The sequence below is a fragment of the Pleurodeles waltl genome, chromosome 9 (assembly GCF_031143425.1).
Source record: "Pleurodeles waltl isolate 20211129_DDA chromosome 9, aPleWal1.hap1.20221129, whole genome shotgun sequence".
NCBI lineage: Eukaryota > Metazoa > Chordata > Amphibia > Caudata > Salamandridae > Pleurodeles > Pleurodeles waltl.
In genome coordinates, this window is record NC_090448.1 from 10,077,611 (window position 1) to 10,100,144 (window position 22,534).

The 22,534-nt window shown below is 48.9% G+C and overlaps 1 protein-coding gene and 1 pseudogene across 1 annotated transcript in view; one reads left to right on the forward strand and one right to left on the reverse strand.

Moving 5' to 3' along the window:
• The window catches only part of LOC138258830 (semaphorin-3A-like), a 248,405-nt gene that overhangs the window by 24,772 nt on the left and 201,099 nt on the right, over positions 1-22,534 (reverse strand). Inside the window, exons 14-15 of the mRNA XM_069206102.1 lie at positions 16,357-16,514; positions 13,938-13,999 (exon numbers count right to left, since the gene is read on the reverse strand). Of these exons, the coding sequence (XP_069062203.1) occupies positions 13,938-13,999; positions 16,357-16,514 (220 nt within the window). The remainder of the gene's footprint in view (positions 1-13,937; positions 14,000-16,356; positions 16,515-22,534) is intronic.
• LOC138260546 (mucin-21-like) lies at positions 17,547-21,626 on the forward strand (annotated as a pseudogene).

The window sequence follows — 22,534 nt, forward strand, 5'->3', positions numbered from 1 at the left end:
AACGAGATATCCTTCACGGGATATCCTTCACCGCTGTGAGGGAGTAACTCGTCCTCCATGACCTGAATCATGCCCTCAGTCTGATGGGCTCCTGCAGTGTCTCCTGCTCTCAGTGAAAACCCAGGGAGGGGGTTCTCGGTGTGAGAAGGAGGAATACCGGGGCCTCAGCCCTGTCGGGGCAGGACAATGTCATCACCGTAATGCAGTTACCATTAATGTAAGCACATTGCTGGGACCCTCTCAGCCTCCCTAGGAGCTAATGTGTTCAGATTTCTTTTTCTTCACCCCCGGGCCCTGTGGGGCAGCTCCGGTGCCACCCCGCGGGTAGAAAAGAGGGCGCATTTCTCAAGGGTCAATGAGACCCCAGCGCTTCCCTCACCCCTAGTGACGGACACCTACTGATTACAAGGGTGGATATGCATGATTACCACTTGCAAGCTGACTTTTTAAATGGCGATTATGGTGAAATGAACCGCAGTACTGTTCGTAAAACAAGCATTGGTACTGTTCACCTTTTATACAGACTGCAAGGGCCACTGGACCCCGGGGTCACCCTCTGAGGCCCAGTGGACTGTGAGTGGTGGGGTATGAACTGCTCCCTGTGGTACAGAACATAGAAGAAGAGTCTTGCTGTCCCTGGGGGGCACCCCCCCCCTCTGCAGGCCCTCTCTGGGCGTGCTCACCTCTGTGGTTATGTGTGTGCGCATCAGTTCAGATGTATATGTCTCAAGGGGAAGCCAGGAGAAACACAGTGTGACAGGACGAACAGTATAAAGGCAATGGAGAGAAATTGTGGTGCTCAGGTAAGTGGTTTATTTCAAAAATATTTCGATGTTGATGTTTACGGAGTTCTGGTTTTAGTCTCAAGGTGTTGCCTTTTCTTCCTCTTAATGGTGTTTTCCTCCTTCTTTCTTTGTTCTCTTTAGGTTGATGCTCTGGCGGTCTCTCATGTGGTTCCAGTGTTGGGGTACCGAAAACAAAAGGAAATAAACGCAACGGTAAGTGGGACACTAGGTATGTTTCTCTCTTTGAACTATGACAGAACGGGGAAGAGGCAACAAAGGGTGGGGTTGTGCCAGTGAAGAGTTGTGGGTACAAAGTGACTAACTTCTTTTTAGTGCACTGATAGGTGACTCACACGTGTTCGTCCCTGTGCCCTCCAATCCCCTCCCAATCCACCCCTCACCCTTCCTTAGTTCCCTTCCCCAGTCCCCTTTACTGTGGTGCTCCCTCTGTTGGTCCAAAAAGACCGTATGTTAGTAAGCCACGACCCTACAGGGTCGTGGCTGGCGCTGGAGTGGTCCGTCTGTGGATAATCTTCGACAACGCTGACTGGTTCCAGCACCTCGTCGTGTGTGTGGTCCGTCCTTCCGGGATCTCCCGTCTGGCTGTTTCCGTTGGTCTCCTCTCCGGTTTCTCCTCCTTCGTTCTCTCCGTCCTCTCCTCTGGTCTCCTCTCCTTCGGGCTCCTTCTCCCGTATGCTAGATGCACCCCGCCTCTTCACTCCCCCGGGCCGGAAACCCTCCCGGGTTACCGCGGCAACACCGGGACGCCAGCCTCCGTCTGGAAGCGTTCCCACTGCAACGTAGGAACGCGGACATGACGTATCGGAATCATCCGATACGTCAGCTGCAGCCATTCCCGAAGGGGTGATCGGGGATACCCATTCACACACCCCTTCCCAAGAACGGTCCTGCTCGAGGACCGATGTAGAGTCAGGGAACCAAGACAAATAATCAGCAGGGGCTTGCTGAGACCCCGGGACGTGGCGGACCTGAAAGGAAAATGGCTGTAGTTCAAGGAACCATCTCAGAATCCGGGAATTCGAATCTTTATGAGCGGCCATCCAAGTGAGGGGAGCGTGATCCGTGAAAAGTAAAAAAGGTCGACCCAACAGGTAATACTGTAAACTGTCCACAGCCCATTTAATAGCCAAACACTCCCTTTCGATGATGGGAAAATGACGTTCCAGAGGAAACAGTTTCCTGCTGATATATACGATAGGGTGATCACGACCCTCCCCGTCAGGTTGAGCCAGAACCCCCCCCAGTCCCACATCTGAGGCATCAGTATACAGATGAAATGGTTTTGAAAAGTCTGGACACTGTAATATGGGTTCCTTGGTTAGATAGGATTTTAATCGTTCAAAACTAGTTGTCTGAAGATCAGAAAAAGGTAATAACAGGTTAGGGTGTGATTTGGACAGGAGGTCTGTGAGGGGAGCCGCAAGGGTGGAATACCCAGGTATGAACATTCGATAGTAGCCCATTAGTCCCAGGAAAGAGCGTAAATCTTTCTTGGTTTTAGGGGTAGGGGCATTTAGTATGGCGTCCACTTTCTTGGTTTGGGGTTGTAGGGTACCCTGACTGATTTTGTATCCTAGGTATGAGATGTCGGGTTTTCCTATAACGCATTTCTTGGGGTTGGCTGTTAAACCCGCTTTTGTTAGAGTGTGGAATATCTGTTGTAAATGATCTAGATGATCCCCCCAGGTCTCACTAAAAATGACTACATCGTCTAAATATGCTGCTGAGAAAGTATGGAATGGTTTTAGTAGCCTATCCATTAACCTTTGGAAGGTAGCCGGTGCTCCATGTAGTCCAAAAGGTAACACTGTAAAATGATAAAGCCCGGACTGGGTAGAGAAAGCCGTTTTTTCTTTATCATCAGGGGCCAAGGGAATTTGCCAATACCCCTTAGTTAAGTCTATCGTGGACATATATTTAGCTTTTCCTAGCTTTTCTAGGATGTCGTCTACTCTAGGAATTGGATATGTGTCAAACATCGAATTTTCATTGAGTTTTCGGAAGTCGATACAGAATCTAACAGTTCCGTCAGGTTTTGGTACTAGGACTACTGGGGAGCACCAGGGACTAGTAGAAGGTTCCACTACTCCTAGAGCTAACATTTTCTGTATCTCGTCCTCTATGATTTGTTTCCTTGCCTCCGGAATACGGTATGGTCGTAATCTAATAATTTTACCTGGGGTCGTTCGTATTCTATGGTAGATCAAGGTGGTTTTACCGGGTGCCTCTGAAAACAAATGTTGAAAGTGCTTCAATAAGCGGTATACCTGCCCCTTTTCTAGATTCGTCAAGGCTCCATTTACCGGGGGTAACCTTTCCCCATCGTTTTGTCCTGTGGGGTAGAACTCAATATTTAATTCTTTACTTGGACATAGAAACCGACCCATTTCTACTGTATTGTCAGGGTTCTCGGGTACCTCCCATTTCTTTAAGAGGTTCACATGATAAATTTGGTCTTTTTAGGATTGGCCGATATTTCAATAAGGTAAGTAACAGGAGAGACTGCTCGGATTATCCGATATGGACCTTGCCATCTCGCGAGGAGTTTTTGTTCTGATGTGGGACGCATTATTAGTACCTGGTCTTCTGGTTGGAAAACCCTCAACTTACTCCCTTTGTCATAATAACGCTTTTGGGTCTTTTGGGCCTGTTCCATATTTTCTAGTACCTCTTCCCATAACCCTTGTAAGTGTGTCCTCAAGTTGTGGGCATATTCCAACAATGGCCTTCCTCCTTCCCCCGCGTCTTCCTCCCATGTTTCGATGGCCATGTCCAGAAGGGAACGGGGTTGCCGTCCGAACACTAACTCGAATGGGCTATGTCCTGTCGAGGCCTGTTCATGTGTTCGGATAGTGTATAACACTAACGGTAATTTCTGATCCCAGTCTCTCCCTGAATCCTGCACTATTTTCCTCAGTAGGGTTTTGATGGTCCGGTTGTAACGTTCCACCAATCCATCCGTCTGTGGATGATAAACAGAGGTTTTGATTTGGGAAATACCTAATGTCTTACAAACTTGTTTCATGAGAGTCGACATAAAGGGGGTCCCCTGGTCGGTGAGTATTTCGTGGGGAAACCCGATTCGAGTGAAGACAGTTATCATTGCTTGGGCAACTGTTTTTGTAGTCATACTTGTCAGGGGAATAGCCTCGGGGTATCGGGTGGCATAATCAACAATAACAATCAATCAATCAATCAATCAATCAAGAATTTATAAAGCGCGCTATATACCCGACAGGGTTTCGAGGCGCGGGGGGGTGCTGCTAGCGTTCGAAGAGCCATGTCTTGAGGAGTCTCCTGAAGGTGAGGAGGTCCTGGGTCTGGCGTAGTGAGGTGGGGAGAGAGTTCCAGTTCTTGGCGGCGAGGAAGGAGAAGGAATTGCCGCCAGAGGTCTTGCGCTGGATTCGGGGGACGATGGCGAGGGCGAGGTTGGCCGAGCGGAGTTGACGTGTGGGGACGTAGAAGTTGAGTCTGGTGTTCAGGTAGGTGGGTCCGGTGTTGTGGAGTGCCTTGTGTGCGTGGATGAGGAGTTTGAAGGTGATCCTTTTTTCCACAGGGAGCCAGTGGAGGTCCTTCAGGTGGGGGGAGATGTGACATCGGCGGGGTATGTCGAGGATCAGGCGGGCGGATGCGTTCTGGATGCGTTGGAGTCGTTTGATGTCTTTCGTTGGGATGCCTGTGTAGAGTGCGTTGCCGTAGTCAAGTCTGCTACTGACGAGGGCTTGAGTCACCGTCTTCCTGGTTCCTGTTGGAATCCACTTGAAGATCCTGCGGAGCATGCAGAGGGTGTTGAAACAAGAAGAGGAGACGGCGTTGATCTGTTTGGACATGGTGAGAGCAGAGTCGAGGATGACGCCGAGGTTTCGTGCGTGGCTGGCTGGGGTGGGTGGGGGTCCGAGGGCGGTGGGCCACCAGGAGTCGTTTCAGGCCGAGGGGGTGCGTCCGAGGATGAGGACTTCCGTCTTGTCGGAGTTGAACTTCAGGCGGCTGTTGTTCATCCACTCGGCGATGGATTTTAGTCCCTCGTGGAGGTTGGTTTTGGCGGTGAGCGGATCTTTGGTCAGGGAGAGGACGAGTTGGGTGTCGTCGGCGTAGGAGATGATGCTGAGGTTGTGTTGACGGGCCAGTCGTGCGAGGGGGGCCATGTATACGTTGAACAACGTTGGGCTAAGAGAGGATCCTTGGGGGACGCGCAGATGAGGTTGGTGGCTTTGGAGCGGAAGGGTGAGAGTCGGACTCTCTGGGTTCTGTCGGAGAGGAAGGATGAGATCCAGTTGAGGGCTTTGTCTTGGATGCCGGCTTCGTGGAGACGGGTTAGCAGGGTGCGGTGGCAGACTGTGTCGAAAGCTGCAGATAGGTCGAGGAGGATGAGGGCTGAGGTTTCGCCGTTGTCCATTTGTTGTCTGATGTCATCTGTGGCGGCGAGGAGTGCGGTCTCAGTGCTGTGGTTTCGTCTGAATCCAGATTGTGAGGGGTCTAGGATGGAGTTGACTTCTAGGAAGTGGGCGAGCTGTGCGTTGACGATCTTCTCGATGACTTTCGCTGGAAAAGGGAGGAGAGAGATCGGTCGGAAGTTTTGAGATCGTTGGGGTCAGCCTTGGGTTTCTTGAGGAGGGGTTGGATTTCTGCGTGCTTCCAGCTGTCTGGGAAGGTGGCGGAGTTGAAGGAGAGGTTGATGATCTTGCGGAGTTTGGGGGCGATGGTGGCGTCGGCTTTGTTGAATACGTGATGTGGGCACGGGTCCGTGGGAGAGCCTGAGTGGATAGAATTCATGGTTGTTAGGGTTTCGGCGTCGTCTACTTGGGTCCAGGTGGTGAGGCGGCAGGCGTGGGAGGAGTCGTCGGGGGTGGGGTCTGGCGGAGGTGCGGTGTTGAAGCTGTCGTGGATGGCTGCGATTTTCTGGTGGAAGAAGGTGGAGAGATCGTCGCAGAGTTTCTGGGAGGGAGGGACGTCGTTGACGTTGGCGTTAGGGTTGGAGAGTTCCTTCACGATGCAGAAGAGTTCTTTGCAGTCGTGGGCGTTGTTATTGAGGCGTTCTGTGAAGTGGGCGCGCTTGGCGAGTCGGATCCGTTGGTGGTGTTCACGGTTGGCGTCCTTGAGGGTGGCAAGGTTGTCGGGTGTGCACTCGAGGATCCATTTCTTCTTGAGTTTCTGGCAGGTGCGTTTGGAGGTGGTCAGTTCGGCTGTGAACCATGCTGGTTTTTTCTTTTCTTGGTTTGCGGTGGGTTTCTTGAGTGGGGCTAAGGCGTTGGCGCAATTGAGGATCCATTGATGGAGGTTGATGGTGGCGGTGCTCGGGTCGGTGGGTTCGGGTGGTGGGTTTTTGGCGAGTGTGCTGGTTAGTTGGTCGTTGGTGACTTTTCCCCAGCGGCGGTGAGGCGGTAGAGGGATACGGTGGTGTTCGGTGTTTTTCTTGAAAGAGAAGTGGACGCAGTGATATATACGAGTGACCTTTAGAAGAAGGTACTACGGGACCAATCAGATCCATCCCTATCCTGCTAAATGGGATGTCTATAATGGGGAGGGGTACAAGCGGTGCTTTTTTAGGCCTACCCGGCTCCGTAAGCTGACACCTGGGACACTGTGAACAATATTTTCTTATGTGTGCAAAAACACCTGGCCAATAAAACCGCCTGAGGAGATACTCTTCGTTTTTTTCCCTCCCAAAATGCCCCCCCCCTGGTTGATTACGAGCCAGGGTCAGGACGTGATCCCTATAATGTTCTGGTACTATTAGTTGTTGTTTACGCTCCCCGCACGAGTAGTGGTCACCCTATATAAGAGGTTTCTTTTAATTAGGAAGAAAGGACCCACCTCCTCAGTTTCTTCTGTTTTTGCGGATCTCCGGGCCTGAGCGAGGGAGGGATCTTCTCTCTGTTGTTGATGAAAACTGACAGGTGCTTCATGTGTTTCTGCTACAAGTCTTTGGGCTTATTCCGGCCCATTATAACTCCGGAAATGCACTCTCTCCTCTCGTTTTTCTCGACGTGATAGTTTTCTACGGGTTAAAGGGCATTCAATAGTACTGTCAGCAAAAGGAGCCTCACCCCACCAGTCCTGTGACATCTTGGGATTCCTAACCTGATCCAGGAGCTCTTGGAAATGGTTATAATCGGTCCCAACGATACATTCCTCAATCAGTTGAGACATTATCCCCATAGGAAGGAAATCTCTGTAGTCTCCCCACTCTATTTTAAGTACTTTTAATGGGTATTGTTCTTTGTCTCCGTGAATACAGCAAATATTGACCCACTGCCTTGTTTCCCTATCTACCGGGCATATTACGTCTTCCCTAACCACGGATTGGCTGCACCCCGAGTCAACTAGAGCACATACAGATCGTCCATTGATTTTCAAGGTCTGTTTGAACTTAATGTCACCTCTTCCGGTACAGAGTACGCGTCGCCTGGTCACTCCTATCTCCATCGGCTCACTACCCTCATGTTTCCGCGGACACATACGGGCTATGTGTCCCCACTCCCCACCGTTGTAACATTGGGGCCCCTGTACGGGAGGACCTTCTGATAGTCTACGGGGAACTGGATCTTCGAGGAGAACTCTCGGGGGGGTTTTGGGATTGGGCACAACAGATTTTATGTTGGGTCTGGGTTGTATACCCCTTACGTCTGTAGAGCGATGATATGCACAGGCTAAATCGATCGCCATGTCAGTATCTACCTTTGGATGTTGCCGTATCCAGTTTTTTGTAGAAGGAGGTAAGGCGTCTAAGTATTGTTCGAGTACAATCGTTTGTATAACCTCCTCGCTGCTATTCCCGATAGGACCCAACCATTTCAACGCCAAATCTTTTACACGAAAATAAAAGGTACGGGGGTCCTCATTTGGTCCCCATTTGACTTTTTGGAATTTGACCCGGTAGTATTCTGTATCATGTCCAACCCGTTCTAAGATGCTGGTCTTTATATCTTTGTATGGTGTGGTTCCCCCGGGGTTCGCGGCTTGATAGGCGGCTTGTAAGAGACCGGTAAGTAAAGGTGCGACGTATTGTCCCCATCTTTCTTCAGGCCATTGAGCTGAAGAAGCCACTCTTTCAAAGTTAGTGAAGAAAGACTCCGGGTCTTCCCCCTCTTGATATTTCTGCAACACTGAACTGGGGACATTGGGGTGGACCTTGCTAGCGGCAATGGTCTCGGTTAGTTTCTTCATGGCTGTTTCGTGTACCAATTGGTTGTTTGCTAGTATTGTCGCTTGGCTTTTCAAGGCCGACTGTAAGGCTTCCCTGTCCTCTTTCGCTTCTCGTTGGTGTGCCTCCCATACCAACTGCAAATGTCGTTGGCCTTCCGCCAGTTGTTTGATCATATCCTCTAAAGACGGGCTTTCACTCATTGTATATACTGTTCGGTTGTCGGGGTTGGCTCCTAAAAATCCCACTTCTGACACCACTGTGACAGGACGAACAATATAAAGGCAATGGAGAGAAATTGTGGTGCTCGGGTAAGTGGTTTATTTAAAAAATATTTCGATGTTGATGTTTACGGAGTTCTGGTTTTAGTCTCAAGGTGTTGCCTTTTCTTCCTCTTAATGGTGTTTTCCTCCTTCTTTCTTTGTTCTCTTTAGGTTGATGCTCTGGCGGTCTCTCGTGTGGTTCCAGTGTTGGGGTACCGAAAACAAAAGGAAATAAACGCGACGGTAAGTGGGAAGCTAGGTATGTTTCTCTCTTTGAACTATGACAGAACGGGGAAGAGGCAACAAAGGGTGGGGTTGTGCCAGTGAAGAGTTGTGGGTACAAAGTGACTAACTTTTTTTTAGTGCACTGATAGGTGACTCACACGTGTTCGTCCCTGTGCCCTCCAATCCCCTCCCAATCCACCCCTCACCCTTCCTTAGTTCCCTTCCCCAGTCCCCTTTACTGTGGTGCTCCCTCTGTTGGTCCAAAAAGACCGTACCTTAGTAAGCCATGACCCTCCAGGGTCGTGGCTGGCGCTGGGGTGGTCCGTCTGTGGATAATCTTCGACAACGCTGACTGGTTCCAGCACCTCGTCGTGTGTGTGGTCCGTCCTTCCGGGATCTCCCGTCTGGCTGTTTCCATTGGTCTCCTCTCCGGTTTCTCCTCCTTCGTTCTCTCCGTCCTCTCCTCTGGTCTCCTCTCCTTCTGGCTCCTTCTCCCGTATGCTAGATGCACCCCACCTCTTCACTCCCCCGGGCCGGAAACCCTCCCGGGTTACCGCGGCAACGCCGGGACGCCAGCCTCCGTCTGGAAGCATTCCCACGGCAACGTGGGAACGCGGACATGACGTATCGGAATCATCCGATACGTCAGCTGCAGCCATTCCCGAAGGGGTAATCGGGGATACCCGTTCACACACAGTTGAAAAGGTTTTCGTCAAATATTTAATCTAATTTAACATTGTCAACAGCTGCCTCCCTTTGGGCTCTCTGGTCTCAGCCCTGAGGAAGTGTCTAAAATAAGAGGCCGAGGCGGACCCATGTCCTGTTTGTTGCATTTTCTGGAGACCTGATGGTTGTTCGGGATTCTCACTGAGACTGGCGTGGGATCCGAAGAGACAAACGTGGAGGAAAAGGAATGCCTTCTAAGTCTAGCGATGTGGACTCGAGGCGCTGTATGAGGATGGGACTACAGAAGTGGCCAAGAAAAACTTGGTGTCACTATCAAAGCCGAGATTTCCAAGTTGCTGTAAATGAATCCTGCAGATTGCCCATCGTGGCCAGAACTGAGGTGCCCAGAAGGTCACAGGTATCTATAGCCACACACGCCTCAAAGGGAACACCATCACCTATTTTTTAGGTCTGACATTACGTTTTTTCGCGTTCTAATTAAGCCAACTTCATCCATTAGTCTGTTGTTGTGCCATTCACATTATTCTTTCACCCAGTGAAGCATACTGCATGGAGGGAGTGGGTCAGCCCACTTCTGTCATTGGCCAACTTCACTGTGAATGACACCATTTTGCTCTTTCACGCAAGGCGCATCCAGACACAAAGTAGTTCCCTTCTTTGACAGGGACTACCATGGCAATAGGTGCTTTTTGACACCAAACCATTTTTCTTTGTGCCATTTTATTTAGTAAAGGAGAGGGCCCGGACGCTTTTTGAACAATAACGTTTTACAAAAACCATGAAACAACAGGTATTGAAAAGCCAAACCATGACAACCAACACTAGACCTACTGGTTTTGCCAGTGCTTGTTGCTAAAGTTGGGTTTGCATCAGCTTCAGCTCGTCCAGTCCAAGCCGTTGCCACACAGCTGCTAAACTATACAGAAAAGATCAACAAGCATGCAAAGGGGGTAGGGCTGGGGGGTTCGGTGGCGTTGACCTATCCAGGGAGCCGAAGCAAAGGGCGCCGAGAAGGACAACAGAAATACCATGCAGAGAGTCAGAGGAGGACAAGTTACACCTGAAATCCTCACCTCCTTCATGGGTGTCTCTGTGAAATAAAAAAAAAAACTCTGAATATCCCCACCGTGGGTAGTGGTTGAGTTTCATTGTGCGTTAATGGCTAGAACCCCATGTCACTGGGGTGGGATGTATTGGATTAGAGTGGGGTGGGTTGGAGTAGAGTGGGTGGATTGGAGTGAGTGTGGATTGGAGTGGATTGAAATGTAGTGGGGTGGATTGCAGTAGAGTGGGGTGGATTGGAGTAGAGTGGGGTGAGTTGGAATGGGGCGGATTGGATTAGGGCAGGCTGGATAGATTGGGGTGGGGTGGAGTGGACTGAACTGGGATAAACTGGGGTGGATTGGAGTAGAGTGGGTGGATTGGAGTGAGTGTTGGTTGGAGTGGATTGAAATGTAGTGGGGTGTATTGGATTCGGTGTGGTGGGGTACAGTGGGATGGATTGTATTGGGGTGGGGTGCTTTAGATTGGGGTGGGGTGTATTGGATTAGAGTGGGGTGGGTTGGAGTAGAGTGGGGTGAGTTGGAATGGGGTGGATTGGATTAGGGCAGGCTGGATGGATTGGTGTGGGGTGGAGGGGACTGAACTGGGTTGGGCTGGGGTGGATTGGAGTAGAGTGGGTGGATTGGAGTGAGTGTGGGTTAGAAAGAATTGAAATGTACTGGGGTGTATTGGATTTGGACTTGTTCTCTTCTTTTTGTAAAACAATTTTTTTGTGGAGAGACACATAAAAAACATTAAAAGAAGTAGAGTGACCACATCACTAGGCTGAAGATAAAAATACACATTTAGGAAAACCAAGATCCTTGAAAGGTTGGGCGAATAAACAATCTTACTCTACCAATTCATTCTGGAGAAGATGTCTGAGGCTAGTCCAGGAAGAGCCTGTGAACAGGGATATTTGCACATTTGACCTTCCCTTACATTACCAGGGGAGCAACTGAAAAGAAACGGGGAAAGCCTTATATTGTATGATCAGCACCCAAAATCTGATAGCCATGGACGTGTGTTTTATAAGGAAAAACTGAGAAAAATATAATCAAATGTATTGGCAATAATGTGTGGGGTGGTAGTTTGGAAGTGTTTGAAAGAGTAAGAGTGTACACAGAAGAATATGTTTATCTGAGTTTCAGAAATTTTTACATAGAGTATCTTCTAGGTATTGATTATCCTTTACTGACAAGATAGACAATTTGAGAAAAAATAAACTGGGAAGTTAAACTTTTTGAAAATCAGTCTTAATTTGTGAATCTTTTTCATGCATGATCATCTTACAGGAAGAAACAAGGGTTTAGTTTGTACGAGAAAGCCAATTCTATTGTATGAAATGCTTTGGTAACAAGTTTTCAGGAAAGTTCTGAGCTCTCCTCTGAAAAAAGACTGTAGGGGTAGTAATTTTATAATATTCTCAAAAAATAAACTACACTTTTAAGCCACAGAGGCGGTCATTCTGACCCTGGCGGTCAAAGACCGCCAGGGCGGAGGACCGCGGGAGCACCGCTGACAGGCCGGCGGTGCTCCAATGGGGATTCCGACCGCGGCAGTAAAGCCGCGGTCGGACCGGCAACACTGGCGGGCTCCCGCCAGTGTACCGCCGCCCCATTGAATCCTCCAAGGCGGCGCAGCTTGCTGCGCCGCCGAGGGGATTCCGACCCCCCCTACCGCCATCCAGATCCCGGCGGTCCGACCGCCGGGATCCGGATGGCGGTAGGGGGGGTCGCGGGGCCCCTGGGGGCCCCTGCAGTGCCCATGCCACTGGCATGGGCATTGCAGGGGCCCCCGTAAGAGGGCCCCTAAATGTATTTCACTGTCTGCTGCGCAGACAGTGAAATACGCGACGGGTGCTACTGCACCCGTCGCACAGCTTCCACTCCGCCGGCTCGATTCCGAGCCGGCTTCATCGTGGAAGCCTCTTTCCCGCTGGGCTGGCGGGCGGCCTGAAGGCGACCGCCCGCCAGCCCAGCGGGAAAGTCAGAATTACCGCCGTGGTCTTTCGACCGCGGAACGGTAACCTGACGGCGGGACTTTGGCGGGCGGCCTCCGCCGCCCGCCAAGGTCAGAATGAGGGCCAGAATCTCTAGGAACCGAGTGGAAGACTTAAGTAGAGAAGCAAATAAGGATGGAGGTGCTCTTGTGCAGAAATTGTGAATGGAAAGAAAAGAAACTTCTGATACAGGGTTGGAGGTTTTAAATCAATGGGCAATAGGAGTTTAAAAGCTAAGGTGTCTGGACCTCCTTATAGCCTAACCGAGTAAGAGAAAGGATCATCCTCAGATGACAGCAAGTGCTGAAAGTTCCAATTTATTTTTAACACTAGTCATTCTGCAGGTGTGCATGTGAAGGAGCAGACAAAGGTAGGCTGCTGACTTCGCTACATCCTTAGCGGTCAGAAAGGTGTCCCGGGGGTATCCAGAAAGGCAGTTGTCGCTTGTGTGATTAATCTAACTGAAAGCTTTTGTCACTCACCAGCATTTCTCTGTTTCAGCCACACAGTCTGTTGTTTTTGGGTATGTTTGATCTGCCTGTGTATAGATTATGGACTGTGGAATGATGTGTTGTCTGTTGCCATTCTATTTACTGTTTTATTTATTGTTTTTCAATGTGTGTACACACCTTATTGTGTGTGTGTGTGTCTGCATGTGTGTCTGGGTGTGTGTGTGTTTGTGCTCACGGATTAAAGACTGATCACTTAAACTGTGTCACACAAGCTTTCACTTCTCAGAGCACAAACCCACACAGGGACACATGTCATTTAAAGGTGTGCTCCTGGCTGGAGGTTCAAGTGACGTTTGTCTTGTGTTCGTAGAATGAAGCAGTAACAGCAGAGCCTTGGTGGTGCTGTACGACTTTGACAATTATTATCGGAATGTCTCACTTGGAGGAATACAGAAGACGTTCCACCCTAAATTGGATGGGAAATACTCAGATCATCTCATAATAATCCGCAGTTAACATTATAAGTTCCCCTATCAGGACATTAGGATGTACATTTATAAGCTTTATCCGTGAATTAAAACAGTTAACTATCTAGAAAGAAAAGTAGCCACTTGTGTAATGTTTTCTGTATTTACGTGGATATTAAGCTGCTCTTTTTACAGCATGTGTTTTGTTAGACGTAAGCTTTAAAACTTTGCTAGCATGTTATAATAAGATTCATTAATAAAAAAATGAACCACTCTCTTGTAAACATTTGCACAATGCTTAATTTTAGCCAACGCACAAACAGACTTCCCAACACCAAGGGTTTTAGGGATAGTAACACCATAAAATGTCATCTGGAATATGCCACACTGCAATGTGGATGTGTCAGGATGTTTGGGAACTGCGCTTCTTTAATGGTTGAACATTCTGTCAGTGTGGAAGGTGTGTACTCCCCAGCCCCCCCTCCCTTGGATCAGTGGGTGGGGACGTCATGGGTGCCTCAGTCTGGCCGTCACCTTCTTGTTTGAAGCACTCCATCAGTGGGTCTGTGTACAGTGTGTGCATTGTGCCAGAGTGTGCCAGGTGCCAATGTGTACATGGTGTGTACTACCCAGCCCCTCCTCCCTTGATTCAGTGGGTGGTGACGTCAGGGGTGCCTCAGTCCGGCCCTCACCTCCTTGTTTGAAGCACTCCATCAGTGGGTCTGTGTAGAGTATGTGCATGGTGCCAGAGTTAGCATGGTGCCAGTGTGCACATGGTGTGTATTGCCTAGCCCCTCCTCCCTCGGATTAGTGGCTGGTGACTTAAAGGGTGTCTCAGTCCGGCTCTCACCTCCTTGGTTGAAGCACTCCATCAGTGGGTTTGCACTTACACTGGTCTGACGAACATTGCGCCTGCGAAGAAGAAGAAATCACATCAAGCATTTATGTTACATTATTTGAAACAGTCATCTCTGAAATGAAGCAGTCGGAGGTCACCGGACTCCCCTCAGCAAGCAGCACTCTACAGGGGCTCCTAGGTCTGCTGCTCTGCCTGTACCTGTCTGCAGGACTCATCAGCGGTCTCTTTATGTCAAACCACTACCTGCTGTGATGGGGACGTGCATGATGGATGTGTTGTTGACATCTGTGAAATTATTGTTGCCTGCTACTACATGTGGGTTGAATTTCCAATCAATTAAGCTGGTGAAATTCACAACATTTCTTGAAATTTTGCATTGTGCAGTGCCGTGGGTCCATTTTAGTTAGTCTTTAGGCACAGTGATATCTTAGTCTCGGCTTGCAGTCTGTGCCCTTTTACCCACTTATTATGCTCTGTTGTTTCATTCATATTAATTTCTTAAAACTTTTAGTGATATTGTTTTAATTCCAATATCAGCTGCTATTCTGCAAAAGCGTAACTATCAGTGCTATGGATGACATACTTTGCATCATGTTCTTTTCCTCTAAATCACAGGAACGGAACGCGAGGCAGACAGAATAATATTTTGGATTGCCGCCCCCAAGCCTGCGTAAACAGTCCAGTGCTTAGGTACATACCCATGTCCGTCTTCTGTGCATGAACAGGACCATGTCCCCTATAAAAACACCTTGTAGGACAAAGGGCATTAGAGGGGGTTCCAGCCAGAATTCCCATCTATGTTGCCTGCCGGTTTTCGGGCCAACCTCAGCCTTTGTGTCTCTGCGGATCCTGATCTGGAGACTGGTGGCCCAACCTCGTACCAAGGTAACGGGGTGGGGTGTGCTCCTCATGGACACTGTACGGGCAGGTTTGGCTTACATCGCCTTGCTCTCGCTAAGGGGCTAGAGATTAGGATTTTAGGTAGGAATTGTATATTCATGTTATGACAATATGTTGGGGTTGTTTATGTTCACATTTCTGATTTTCGCAATCCTGATTTTGTTATTCCTCATCATCCTAATCATTGCAGCTCATGCATTTTCTAATAGATTGCAGTCTTTTCAATAAATGTATTGAACACTGTCCTGCATCTCTTTTCTTGCCTGTGTGTGTGTAAGGGACTCGGATGTGGAGAGAAAAGGGTAAGACTTGTGTCCATCATGATTTTCCTGAAGAGCCTTCAGAGTCCATGCAAGGCTGACACAAATCACCTTTACCTGTTGGGTTTTGGTGAGGTGCTGCTAGCGAGCAGGGAGGGTTGGGCCGACAGCTGCCATCTGGTGCTGGAGTGACACAGTCACCTACAACGCAGATCCAGCAGTCTTGTTACTTTGCGAGAGTCCATATGACAGCGATTTCACAGCGTTTTCAGCGTGAGCTCGCACCTTGTATAAAGCAGCCTTGAGAGGTGCCCGAGTGACGGATGGTTCGCTGACAAAACGTCTCACTGAGAGGCATATTGTGTTTGAACCAGACTCCTGTAGTGTCTTCAGAGGTTTGTTTTTTACATTAAGTTGCACACTGAGGTTAAATATTAGCTATTTGAGATTTGGGCAAACAAAGTTTCACTACAAAACCATCTTCGACACAACATTCATGGATGGTTTTAAATTTCATAAAGAAAAACTAAATTACACGTTTTGCACAACCCTCTCTTAACATACAACATCAAAACACAACTGACAGAGGTCACATGACAGAGCTACACTCTTGTCTAAGCACTGGCATAGAATGGTGCTCTACCCTTCGGTAAATGTGCTTTGATGTCCTATATCTAGAATACAATACAGTACAGTACAATTTATTATTAGCTTGCATCACACCCATAACAACACATCTGTTTATCTGGAGAAAAACACTGAAGTCAAAATGGCCTGAAAAGTATAATTTCTTGAAGAAAAGAATGAATATTTTTGTATTACTAAAGAAGCTTCATGTCAACCTCCTCGCCTTCTCCTAACTCCAGAGCAAGATACGAAGGGTCTGATTTAGAGTTTCAGCGGACGGGATATCCGTCACAGTTGTGAAGGAGTAACCCGACCACCGAGATCTACATCAGGCCCTAAGACTGCCCAACACCCACCCCTCAGACACTTTTCATAAAACTAGTGGGTTCCTTCGTCTTCAACTTCTTCTAAAACCCCTCGACTCAAGCCCGGACTCTTGGATGTTGAATTTACAACAGGTTTGAGGATGAGTCGAGCCTCCAGTTATGGAATAGTTGAGTTATCTGAGGATTTCTCAAGATAATCCCAGTGGTAAGGGTCAGTAGACCTTTAGTTCTCATTCTATCCTGAGCTCACCCTCTGCTCTCATCCATCTCATTAAGGATGCCTGGATAGGTACTCACCTTCGCAGGTTTGGAGCAAACCGGCTGCACGAAGCTCCATCCCAGGTGCAGTAGGGATCCCTGGCCAGGCAGCACTCGGCGCACACCTTCCCGTACATCTCGCACTGGTGGACGGCCAGCTGGGAGAGACCACTCTTGGATGCGACGTAGAGCCAGTGCTGTTGAAAGAAACAAGCTAGCTGAAGCATCCAGAGCTAAAACATACACCAACCTAGCACTTTCTGGAAAAGGGTGAGTCTGTGCACCTGACATAACCTAGCACCTTCTGGAGAAAGGTGGGTCTCTGCACCTGACATAATCTAGCACCTTCTGTAGAAGAGTGGGTCTGAGCACCAACCTAGCACTTTTTGGAGAATGGTGGGTCTGTGCACCAAATAAGCACCTTCTGGAGAAAGGTTGGTCTGTGACCAACCTGGCATCTTCTGGAGAAGGGTGGGTCTGTGAGCTTGACACTTCATCTAGCAACATCTAGGAAAAGGCTGTCATGTGCACCTGACAGAATCTAGCACCTTCCGGAGAAGTCCTGGCCTGAGCATCAGACAGATTCTAGCACCATCTAGAGAAGACCTGGTCTATGCACTAACACAGAATCTAGCAAAATCTAGAGAGGAGCTTCTATGTGCATCTGACATGATCTAGCACCATCCAGAGAAGAGCTCACATGTGCATCTAACAGAATCTAGCACCATCCAGAAAAGAGCTCATGTGTGCGTCTGACAGAATCTAGCACTATCCAAAGAAGAGCTCACAAGTGCATCTGACCGAATCTAGCACCATCCAGAGAAGAGCTCACATGTGCATATAACAGAATCTAGCACCATCCAGAGAAGAGCTCACATGTGCATCTGACAGAACCTAGCACCATACAGAGAAGAGCACACATGTGCATCTGACAGAACCTAGCACCATACAGAGAAGAGCTTGCATGTGCATCTGACAGAACCAGCACCATACAGAGAAGAGCTTGCATGTGCACCTGACAAAACCTAGCACCATCCAGAGAAGAGCACATGTGTGCATCTGACAGAATCTAGCACCATCCAGAAAATAGCTCACATGTGCATCTGACAGAACCTAGCACCATACAGAGAAGAGCTTACATGTGCACCTGACAAAATCTAGCACCATCCAGAGAAGAGCTCACATGTGCATGTGACACAATCTAGCACCATCCAGAGAAGAGCTCGCATATGCATCTGACAGAATCTGGCACCATCCAGAGAAGAGCTCACGTGTGCATCTGACAGAATCTAGCACCATCCAGAGAAGAGCTCATGTGTGCATCTGACAGAATCTAGGACAAGACAGAGAAGAGTTTGCATGTGCATCTGAAAGAATCTAGGACCATACAGAGAAGAGTTTGCATGTGCATCTGACAGAATCTAGGACCATACAGAGAGGAGTTTGCATGTGCATCTGACAGAACCCAGCACCATACAAAGAAGAGTTTGCATGTGCATCTGACAGAATCTAGGACCATACAGAGTAGAGTTTCCATCTGCACCTGACATAATCTAGTATCATCCAGAGAAGGGCTAGCCTGTGCACTAACATAGAATTTGGCACTATCTAGAAAAGCTGTTGGCAGGTGTACCTGACATAATCTACCACTGTGCACTATCATAGAAACTAACACCATCTAGAGAAGACCTGGCCTGTGCACTACACAGAATCTGCAACTATCTTTACAAGAGCTCAAATGTGCACATTTCTGAATCTACTACTATCTAGAGGGAGCAGCCCAGTACCACTTTCAGAATCTAGATTAATCTAGGGAAGGGCTGGCCTGTGCACTAACAGAATCTAGAACCTTCCGGAGAAGTCCTGGCCTGAGCATCAGACAGATTCTAGCACCATCTAGAGAAGACCTGGTCTATGCACTAACACAGAATCTAGCAAAATCTAGAGAGGAGCTTCTATGTGCATCTGACATGATCTAGCACCATCCAGAGAAGAGCTCACATGTGCATCTAACAGAATCTAGCACCATCCAGAAAAGAGCTCATGTGTGCATCTGACAGAATCTAGCACTATCCAAAGAAGAGTTCACATGTGCATCTGACCGAATCTAGCACCATCCAGAGAAGAGCTCACGTGTGCGTCTGACAGAATCTAGCACCATCCAGAGAAGAGCTCACATGTGCATATAACAGAATCTAGCACCATCCAGAGAAGAGCTCACATGTGCATCTGACAGAACCTAGCACCATACAGAGAAGAGCTCCCATGTGCATCTGACAGAACCTAGCACCAGAGAAGAGCACACATGTGCATCTGACAGAACCTAGCACCATACAGAGAAGAGCTTGCATTTGCACCTGACAAAACCTAGCACCATCCAGAGAAGAGCTCATGTGTGCATCTGACAGAATCTAGCACCATCCAGAAAATAGCTCACATGTGCATCTGACAGAACCTAGCACCATACAGAGAAGAGCTTACATGTGCACCTGACAAAATCTAGCACCATCCAGAGAAGAGCTCACATGTGCATGTGACACAATCTAGCACCATCCAGAGAAGAGCTCACATATGCATCTAACAGAATCTAGCACCATCCAGAGAAGAGCTCACGTGTGCATCTGACAGAATCTAGCACCATCCACAGAAGAGCTCATGTGTGCATCTGACAGAATCTAGGACAAGACAGAGAAGAGTTTGCATGTGCATCTGACAGAATCTAGGACCATACATAGAAGAGTTTGCATGTGCACCTGACAGAATCTAGGACCATACAGAGAGGAGTTTGCATGTGCATCTGACAGAACCCAGCACCATACAAAGAAGAGTTTGCATGTGCATCTGACAGAATCTAGGACCATATAGAGAAGAGTTTCCATCTGCACCTGAAAAAATCTAGTATCATCCAGAGAAGGGCTAGCCTGTGCACTAACATAGAATTTGGCACTATATAGAAAAGCTGTTGGCAGGTGTACCTGACATAATCTACCACTGTGCACTATCATAGAAACTAACACCATATACAGAAGACCTGGCCTGTGCACTACACAGAATCTGCAACTATCTTGACAAGACCTCAAATGTGCACACTTCTGAATCTACCACTATCTAGAGGGAGCAGCCCAGTACAACTTTCAGAATCTAGATTAATCTAGGGAAGGGCTGGCCTGTGCACTAACAGAATGTAGCACCATATGGGGAAGGGCTTCCCTCTGCACTAACACACAATCTAGCACACTCTGGAGAAGGGCTGCCCTGTGCACTAACACACAATCTAGCACCTTCTGGGGAGGGGCTGCCCTGTGCACTAACACACAATCTAGCACCTTCTGGGGAAGGGCTGCCCTGTGCACTAACACACAATCTAGCACACTCTGGAGAAGGGCTGCCCTGTGCACTAACACACAATCTAGCACCTTCTGGGGAGGGGCTGCCTTGTGCAATAACACACAGTCTATCACACTCTGGAAAAGGGCTGCCCTGTGCACTAACACACAATCTAGCACATTCTAGAGAACGGCTGATCTGTGCACTAACACACAATCTAGCACATTCTGGAGAAGGGCTGATCTGTGCACTAACACACAATCTAGCACACTCTGGAGAAGGGCTGCCCTGTGCACTAACACACAATCTAGCACCTTCTGGGGAGGGGCTGCCCTGCGCACTAACACACAATCTATCACACTCTGGAAAAGGGCTGCCCTGTGCACTAACACACAATCTAGCACATTCTGGAGAAGGGCTGCCCTGTGCACTAACACACAATCTAGCACATTCTGGAGAAGGGCTACCCTGTGCACTAACACACAATCTAGCACATTCTGGAGAAAGGCTTCCCTGTGCACTAACACACAATCTAGCACATTCTGGAGAAGGGCTACCCTGTGCACTAACACACAATCTAGCACCTTCCGGGGAGGGGTTGCCCTGTGCACTAACACACAATCTAGCACCTTCTGGGGAGGGGCTGCCCTGTGCACTAACACACAATTTAGCACCTTCTGGGGAGGGGCAGCCCTGTGCACTAACACACAATCTGGCACCCTCTAGAGAAGGGCTGCCATGTGCACTAACACACAACCTAGCACACTCTGGAGAAAGGCTGCCCTGTGCATTAACACACAATCTAGCACACTCTGGAGAAAGGCTGCACTGTGCACTAACATAAAATCTAGCACCCTCTAGAGAAGGGCTTCCCTGTGCACTAACACACAATCTAGCACATTCTGGAGAAGGGCTGCCTGTGCACTAACACAATCTAGCACATTCTGGAGAAGGGCTGCCCTGTGCATTAACACACAATCTAGCACACTCTAGAGAAGGGCTTCCCTGTGCACTAACACACAATCTAGCACACTCTGGAAAAGGGCTGCCCTGTGCACTAACACACAATATAGAACCTTCTGGAGAAAGGTTGGCCTGTGCACTAACACACAATCTAGCACATTATGGAGAAGGGCTGCCCTGTGCACTAACACACAATTTAGCACCTTCTGGGGAGGGGCTGCCCTGTGCACTAACACACAATCTGGCACACTCTGGAGAAGGGCTGCCCTGTGCACTAACACACAATCTGGCACCCTCTAGAGAAGGGCTGCCTGTGCACTAACACACAATCTAGAACCTTCTGGAGAAAGGTTGGCCTGTGCACTAACACACAATCTAGCACCTTCTAGAAAAGGGCTGCCCTGTGCACTAACACACAATCTAGCACACTCTGGAGAAAGGCTGCCCTGTGCACTAACACACAATCTAGCACACTCTGGAGAAGGGCTGCCCTGTGCACTAACACACAATCTAGAACCTTCTGGAGAAAGGTGGGCCTGTGCACTAACACACAATCTAGCACATTCTGGAGAAGGGCTGCCCTGTGCACTAACACACAATTTAGCACCTTCTGGGGAGGGGCTGCCCTGTGCACTAACACACAACCTGGCACACTCTGGAGAAGGGCTGCCCTGTGCACTAACACACAATCTGGCACCCTCTAGAGAAGGGCTGCCCTGTGCACTAACACACAATCTAGAACCTTCTGGAGAAAGGTTGGCCTGTGCACTAACACACAATCTAGCACCTTCTAGAGAAGGGCTGCCCTGTGCACTAACACACAATCTAGCACACTCTGGAGAAAGGCTGACCTGTGCACTAACACACAATCTAGCACACTCTGGAGAAGGGCTGCCCTGTGCACTAACACACAATCTACCACACTCTGGAGAAGGGCTGCCCTGTGCACTAACACACAATCTAGCACATTCTGGGGAAAGGCTGCCCTGTGCACTAACACACAATCTAGCACCCTCTAGAGAAGGGCTTCCCTGTGCACTAACACACAATTTAGCACATTCTGGAGAAGGGCTGCCCTGTGCACTAACACACAACCTAGCACATTCTGGAGAAGGGCTGCCCTGTGCACTAACACACAATCTAGCACATTCTGGAGAAGGGCTGCCCTGTGCACTAATACACAATCTAGCACCTTCTGGGGAAGGGCTGCCCTGTGCACTAACAAACAATTTAGTACACTCTGTCTGGGGAAGAGCTGCTGTGTGCACTAACACACAATCTAGCACCTTCTGGGGATGGGCTGATCTGTGCACTAACACACACTCTAGCACCTTCTGGGGAAGGGGTGCCCTGCGCACTATCACACAATCTAGCACATTCTGGAGAAGGGCTGCCCTGTGCACTAACATACAATCTAGCACCTTCTAGAGAAGGGCTGCCATGTGCACTAACAGAGTCTAGCACTATCTGGCGAAGGGCTGCCCTGTGCACTAACAGAGTCTAGCACCTTCTGGGGAGGGGCTGCCCTGTGCACTAACACACAATCTAGCGCATTCTGGAGAAGGGCTGCCCTGTGCACTGACACACAATCTAGCACACTCTGGAGAAGGGCTGCCCTGTGCACTAAAACACAATCTAGCACACTCTGGAGAAGGACTGCCCTGAGCACTAACACACAATCTAGCACACTCTGGAGAAGGGCTGCCCTGTGCACTAACACACAATCTAGCAAATTCTGGAGAAAGGCTGCCCTGTGCACTAACACACAATCTAGCACAGTCTGGAGAAGGGCTGCACTAACATACAATCAGGCACCTTCTAGAGAAGGGCTGCCCTGTGCACTAACACACAATCTAGCACATTCTGGAGAAGGGCTGGTCTGTGCACTAACACACAATCTAGCACACTCTGGAGAAGGGCTGCCCTG